Genomic DNA, 7,686 nt, shown 5'->3' with positions numbered 1-7,686 from the left:
TTCACATTTTTCTGTGAAGGTATTTTTCATGATGCAAACATATCACGATTCGATTCTACTGGTGAATCGCATAGGTCAAATTAATGACACATGTTGTGAAAGGAAAAATGTGTGTCCAGAAAGGCATACCTCCAACTCCCTTATACTGCTATGTCCTGGGTAAAGATTAAATCACCCTTAGGAAGGAACTCCTAGGCTTCAACACCCCCTTATTCCTATGCAAAAAGAGGATACTAGCCTCGTTGAGCTAATGGGCCCGATTTATTACAGCTCTCCAAAGCTAGAGAGGATACACTTACACCAGTGAATCTGGCTGATCCAGCAAACCTGGAATGGATTTTTTAAAGTCATTTGCTATTTGTTAGCAAATGTTTTCAATCCAGGACCAGATCCGTTCCAGGTTATTAAATCGCCCAGCTTCACTGATAAAAGTGTATCCTGTCCAGCCTTGGAGAGCTTAAATAAATCAGCCCTAATTACTACAAAGAAACCCTCCTTGTTGCTGAGAGGAATTCTTTTAATGGGTTCAACTAGGATGAAAAGAGCAGAAACCCAGCCCTTTAATAGAGGCAAACACTGGTTCAGACCCAGCTCTAGGGAGGACAGGATTTATCCTAGAAACTAAAAAAGTGAAACGCAAAAACTCATAATAAATTAAGAATGCCTTCCAAGTCTCAAGACAGGCTTTGTGGGAAGTAGACTGCCTAGCTTTAAGCATCATATAAATCACATACTCTAAGACACCCCTGTACCTCAGAACCTGGGCTTCAACAGCCATGTTGTTAATTAGAGATTTAGAAACTCAGTTACCATGGAATATCCTCCAGGAGGATGTACTACGTCTGCCTGGGACACTTTGGATCACTAGAATACGTTCTTTGTTGATCCTGTGAAGCAAACTATACAAGATTTACTTGGCTTCAAGTGTACTGATTCCACAGCTTCTTCTGTGTGTACTCTACCTGAAAACAAGCCTATCTACATTGTTTTTTAAACAGAAGGCCAGGAGGTTCAACATTATCATCCACCTTCTATGACAGATTTTGGAACATCTTCAGGTGTTGTGTGGCACCACTCTCTCAGTTCTAGACACTGCCAATTGAGAACAACTGAGAAAGTCTGCCTGCTAACTGTCTACGGGAATGTTATTTTTACCAGGTGTCATTGAACATATCTGAACATAACTTAAAAATAAAACAATCAGGACACATTCTGTCCTCATCTATCCTCACTAGCAAGACAATGAAACACCTTTATGTTAAATAGGAACTCCACAGATTCTTGTGTTATGATAAAGATAAGATAAGGTAAGGAACAAAATTTGTCTCACACACATGCACCATGTGAAAGATTTTTATTTCTCAATAAATAGTGATAATAGTTTCAAAATGAATATATAATATGAATGAAAAGATAATGGTATAACATTTAGCAACCAATTCTTGCACTTAACTGAAAGAAGATATCCAAAGAAGGACTTAAAAGACTGGCCACTAAATGACTTTTAGAGGTGGTGGAATTGTGGGTTCCCCTTCCATGCTGGCGGGGGTTCCTACAAAAACAAACTCATAACACACTCCCTGTGTACATACCTATGTAAATATATGCACCCTTAGGAAGTATGCACATTATGGGAAACATGGATTGTACAACAGCATTGACCGCAAGCATGACGAAAGCTACGTACACACGTCCAATGGTTCTCGGCCGAGAATCTGGCGTGTGTACAGCGCCTGTCGTCCATCGTCCGAACGACCGTCCTGTTGGATCCACGGACGATGGACGACGAACGATCCTAATGCAAGGGAAGGGGGAGAGCGCACAGCAGGGTGCCATCGTCGCTCTTCCCCTCCCCTCTCCATAGAGCAGAACGGTACTGTATGTACAGTGCTCGTTAATGCATCATGCAGTGCTTAGTCATTGTAAAGGATCATGAAAGATCCTTTCCAACGACTATAATTGTGCACGTGTGTATGCGTAACTTTGATGTGGGGGCGTGGCTATGGCATGGAGGACTAGGCACACTTGCTGCTGGCACTGTCCACCACCCAAGGCTTCTTTTCCAGACTTGGACACTTCTTCACACAAATCTGCTTCTTCATTTCATGTCACGCAACAAGAAATCAACACTGCAGGGACCTCAGGAAAAAACAGATTACTGCAATTATCCTGCAGAATTACCCCTCTGCTTTTAAAATGGTACCCACTGCTCTTTAGCCTGGCAGTGATCCTTGCAGGTCTCCCGATCACACACAGCTTTAGCTCTCTTCTGTCCTCCTCTAGTGGTACTGCACTCTTGCCCTTCACCAACTGCAGAATCATCTCAGCCCTCATCTCTACCTCCAGATCTTTGGGCCCTTCTAGCCTACGTCCTTTCAAAGGGTGACCCGGATGCTTTAGCTCCGTCTAGTTCAATTAGTCACCAAAATGATCACAATGGACTCAACTGCCTCTGATCTGTCTGCAAGAGTCTCTGTGTAAGAAACCTCTAAGACTCCAGTACAATCTCACATCAACTCACTGTTTCTCCAGACGACCCAGAAACTCCAATTATATTTACTTGCGAGGTATACCAGAAGCTACTGTTGGGCCTGATCTTAAGCAGCAGTCACAGCTATCCTTAATATGGTCCTTGACAGTGAACAGGGTCAGTGGTGCCAAATAACCGTCTGCTGACATACCTGTGGATGTTCTTTGCAGAGTCCATTTCTTTGATAGCAAGGAACATCTTACAGCAAGCCTGGTGTAAAGGCATGATTGAATTTGTTGGGGCACAGATTCAACTTTTCCCTGAGGTATCAAGCAGCACATGCCCCACCCACTGCTAGAGGTTATTCACTCTCACAATACAACACTGAGTGGGCCACCCATTTTATTTCTTAGTCATCAAAAACTCTTCAAACTATGTTTGAAATTCACTTTCCTAAGCAATTACCAGAGTTACTTGCCTTCCTGGGCTTTGCCCAATTGAGCTACTCAATTGGCTGGACTTCTCTGTGGACCAACTTGCTCACCAGACCCCAAAGAGTATTCTGCAGACACAGATTTAAGCTGATCCTAAATGCAAAAGGCTCTTCTGGCTGTTCACCAGATACTTCAGAACCATAACATAACTCTTACCTGGCTGTCACCAAACGATTTTCTTCTTAATTTCCTTGAACTGGGCTACCCAAGTAGATTGTTCGTCCTATCTTGGAAGTCTGGTGTACAGATAGTGGTGTATGACACTTAGGGCTAGTTTTAGATTTCATTCATCCTCAGTCTTAATGATTCAACTATATTGTAATATACATGTTATTATGTAACACACAGGAGGCCAGTTACCAGGTCTTGGATATCTTGCCCTCACTCCATCTCTTCATACCTTCTACACCCCCTCCCCCTATTTCCTTAGTGTCTGAGAGTGTGGTCGGGCCAACCAATGGGTCAAAGTTCTGACATTCTGTCTATTTTATTGATCTGCTCTCTGACTCTCAAATGGATTAGATAAATGAGACCTTTTTAATGCTAGGAACAGGTACTCCTGCAGCTGCAAACTTTGCTTCTGTCCCCGCTTCTTTCCTCCTCTGCACCTCCCCCCACTTCCTTTCTCCTCTCTCTCACTTTTCTGTACCATCCCACCATCTTTCCTCTCCAATGGTGTGTAGCACTAGGATAACGCATACAATACTTTTGTTATCCATGGTTGATAATATGGTATGTGTGCACTTGTCAAGTTGACAAATATTCGAATTATTTCCATAATATTTACATTTACCATCTTAGCCCCTTTTCTTTCATATTTTGCCCACTGCCAAGATTTAGTTTAGCTAGGTATATAAAGTGATTACTACTCTATGTCATTCATTATTATTATTGTCATGCCATGTTTTTGTTTTTTTTTTAATTGTGGCTTTCTGTCCGACCCCATGTGACTTTTCCTTCAGTTCTGTCCACCCTTCATTTTACTTTTGTCAGAAACACCTTCCTTGTTACACCTTCCACCCCCTGCCCCATCAATAAGAAAAACTTTCTAATTAAAGCTTGTGTATACCCCGGATACCACATCACCCTCCTATGTATCTCCAGCCCCAGATTAGGGTTAAACATTAGAAATGTGAAAATTAGAACCTGTACTACAGACCTATTCATCCCTTCTCTTTTCTTCATTTCTTATCCCTCCCCTTCCAATATTGTATATTCCTTTCAGCCTTCTCTCCCTTTCAATCTCTCCTGACCCTGCTTTTCTTTCATAGAAGTGTCTGGAATACTTAATTTATGCTAGGGAACAAGACTTCATATACTCTCTATGACACTAGTTTACTTTTAAAATGAATTTATTTATTAATGTCTGAATGCCCCCACAAACAGATCAATCCTTTTAAATGAACTGAGTCGATCAGGATGCCATATAGCGTTCATTCAAGACACCCACTTCTACCATTACAAGATTCTACAGTAGGCGGTTTACAACTGCATTTCACCAGACTCTTGTGAGAATCTTGTGAGGTCAGCATAGTTATTGCTAAATCTCTACTTTGGTCCTTGATTTCGGCACACACTGAATCCCTAGGCAGGTACTCGATAGTGCAGGGTAAATTTTATTCCAATCTCTTCACCTTTATTAATGTATATAGTCCACAATTCCAATCAGGCTGATTTTTTACAATCAGTTTTAGAGATTGTGAAGAAGAGGAGTGCAGGCACAGTGATTCCAGTTGGCAATTTCAACATCTGCAACATCCCTTGGAACAGAAATTATTCATTCTCCGGCCCATAAAACATACTCTTGGATAGACTTTTATCCCACTAGTGTCTCCCTAAAGTATTAGCTCAATAACTTTTTCTGATCATGGACCTGTTTCCATCTCAGTAACATCTAACTTTAGCCTACCCAAGTCCTGTTTCTGGAGACTTAATGAAACTTTCTACTAATACCAGAGATCAGGTCAAAATTTGAATCAGTTTCAATCGTTTTTTTTTTTTTTTTGTAACTAATTGTGACTCCACTACTAACCCATTCTCCAATTAACAAATGCTATAACCAAGGTATTCCTACTTAACAAGCCCATAATGGTAACAGAAAATTACCTCCCTTTTAGATTAGCTACACAAGGCAGAAATGTTACACAATGGGGGACCCTCCCCTGATGTAGAAACTAAGCTTGCCCACCTGAGAAGACAAATTGCTACCCTGCACAAAGTTTAACAGTTAAAGCCCAATTTACGCAAAGCAACTTACACTCACCTACTATAAATCATTTTCCCCTCATTTTCTGTCAGCCTTCGACTCCACTCCAGGATGGTCCTCTCCCACCAGCAGACTCTCTAGCAGCTTATTTTACAACCAAAGACATACCAATTTCAGAATATGTTTGTTGAATTGTGACCTGAAATTGTTTACTAGTATCCTGGCACATTATCTTACGCCCGTCCTTAATGACCTTATTCATCCAGATCAGTGTGGCTTTCTTCCTTTTAGGGAAGTTAGGGACAGAACTAGAGGAACCAAAGACTTAATTGATTATGCTACTTTCCCACCATCACCCATCAACTGATTTAGAGAAAGTGTTTCATGGGTCATTTAAAAACAATTTGATTTTACAAACATGAGCTTGGTGTTCCAAAAGGAGGTTAACAAAGCCATCATACTAATTCCCCTAGATTATATCACGCTTGTATAAGTATATTTATTAACATAAGTTAAAATGAAAAGAAGTTCTAAACACTGAATTTAAAAAGGACAGACAGTATGGTGATAAACACCCTGAATGCCACTGTTTTACATCTGATTGCCCATTATATTGTCAGGTTTATAAAAGCACGATCACATTGTAAAAAATGAAACAGGAGGATCACTATATTACAACACTGTAATAATGTTGTTGATAGTTATCCACTGCTACCTTGTTGGAGGAAAACAGACTAGTGTCTTCAAAATTCTCTCCATTTTAAAAGTTGTGGGCTTCTACACCTTTAAAATGCCTTGCAAAAAGGGTTTGATTAAAATGTTGTAGTTCATGGTGGACCCACAGCTGAACAATAATTCATCCTGGTTTAGAAGTGCCTCGGTGGTAAAAGTCTAACACGTAAAGACTATCTGGGGTTGTGTTCAGATTCACTTCAAATTACATTACCTTCCTAACATGGCCTGCCACCTAAGATACAAAAAATGAACTTCTGTGACCTCTTGCAATTACATTTTGCTATGTTAAAGTAGGCAAAAAGAAAAAAAAACACAATCTTTTTAAAAAGGTATTTCCTGTATTCAAATTGAGACATTTGTCAAAAATTAGACATTTCATGGGAAAGAAAAAAGCAAGCAAATGAAGTTTCACAACTCCCCAATATTATTGTAGATAAAAAAAAAAATTAATACAAGTTGTACAGCCCCTTTACAAAACGGGATTCCTATCTTCACATTGTAACAAGGGGGCATAACAATACATTAAAATATTCTATAATAGGACTACAAAGATGATCGTGACATTATAACCACATGAATGCTAAAGCTTCATGGATAACCCAAAAGAAATATGTATTTTAAGCTAGAATTCCATATTGTATTCTCAAATGAAGCCCAATCAGTTTAAATACTAGCAAAAGGGGGAAAAAAAAAAAAGTCTGCCTTTATTCTACTAGAACCACATTTAAAATGTGTTATCATTGATCATGTATGTTAAAAACACCATAAATGTGTCCCATCAGACTTCAGTTCTGTAAGGTGCAGACAAGATCCCAGTGTTCATATTAAGCTTGTAGTGCACAGAACTGCTGGAAGACAGTTAGGATGTGATGGTCCAATTCTGCGGTAAACAACAAGTTTTCCAGTGTCACCATGTACTGCTGGATAATCTGATGATGCTGAAAGAGACAATGATGTGGTTAATATGTGGTGCAGCAGATTATTCCTAACTAAACATCATGCAGGAAGATTTGACTGACCTGAAGAAAGATTTGCTGAAGTCTTTCTATGCAGTTCTTGTACCATGGAGTAATCACATCAATACCTCCAGTTTCACAGCGTACTAAGTGCTCTGTCAGAATCATTATGAATCGCTAAAAGAGAAAAAAAACTTTTACTACAACTTGCACACCATGTATAAAAAAACACTGGAAAATGTATTTAAATTAGTTACCTGGAAAATAACAAGGAAAAGATTTTTCTGTTCGCTTTGAGCAGACTCCACTTTCTCTTGCAGGCGCTCTATTTGTTCCTCCAAGGGCCCATCTTCTCTTCCACTGTCATCATCATTGTCTCTCTGAAAGCAATAACGATTTGTTATGTGTGATAAAGTACATTATCCAATAATACTATTTTCATACAGCAACTCAACCAGAAAAATCAGTGAATATAGTTTTTCTGAACTTGTATAGTCTTGTCCTAATAGCTTGGCCTGATTTTTCCTTGCTTTTAATTATCATAGAAAATGACCAAAACTTTATCAAATTAATATAGGCTGATGAATAGAACTATATTTTACTATTTTTACAACTCTACAATGATCAGGATCATTTATAGCCAGACCAATATTCATTACCTTAGAAATATAAAAAAAAGCAGTTTAAAATAGATCAAATGTGGAAAACAGACTAAGGATAACATTTGCTTTTTATTTTCACACACCAAAATCTGCATGGCCTTTAACTACCGTATTTTTCGGACTATAAGACGCACTTTTTCTTCCCCAAAACTGGGGGGGAAAA

General features: G+C 39.2%; 1 protein-coding gene across 2 annotated transcripts in view; it reads right to left on the bottom strand.

Annotated features, from left to right (window-relative positions):
- Window positions 1-6,223: 6,223 nt before the first annotated feature.
- The window catches only part of NCBP1 (nuclear cap binding protein subunit 1), a 21,567-nt gene continuing 20,104 nt past the window's right edge, over window positions 6,224-7,686 (bottom strand). For both annotated transcript variants that reach the window (XM_072404457.1, XM_072404458.1), the window contains exons 21-23: window positions 7,119-7,241; window positions 6,925-7,038; window positions 6,224-6,843 (exon numbers count right to left, since the gene is read on the bottom strand). In XM_072404457.1, the coding sequence (XP_072260558.1) occupies window positions 6,730-6,843; window positions 6,925-7,038; window positions 7,119-7,241 (351 nt within the window). In that variant the 3' untranslated portion in view covers window positions 6,224-6,729. The remainder of the gene's footprint in view (window positions 6,844-6,924; window positions 7,039-7,118; window positions 7,242-7,686) is intronic.

The sequence above is a fragment of the Pyxicephalus adspersus genome, chromosome 3 (assembly GCF_032062135.1).
Source record: "Pyxicephalus adspersus chromosome 3, UCB_Pads_2.0, whole genome shotgun sequence".
Classification (NCBI taxonomy): domain Eukaryota; kingdom Metazoa; phylum Chordata; class Amphibia; order Anura; family Pyxicephalidae; genus Pyxicephalus; species Pyxicephalus adspersus.
The sequence above is the reverse complement of the archived record's forward strand: the minus strand, read 5'-3'. Positions and strand labels throughout refer to the sequence as shown.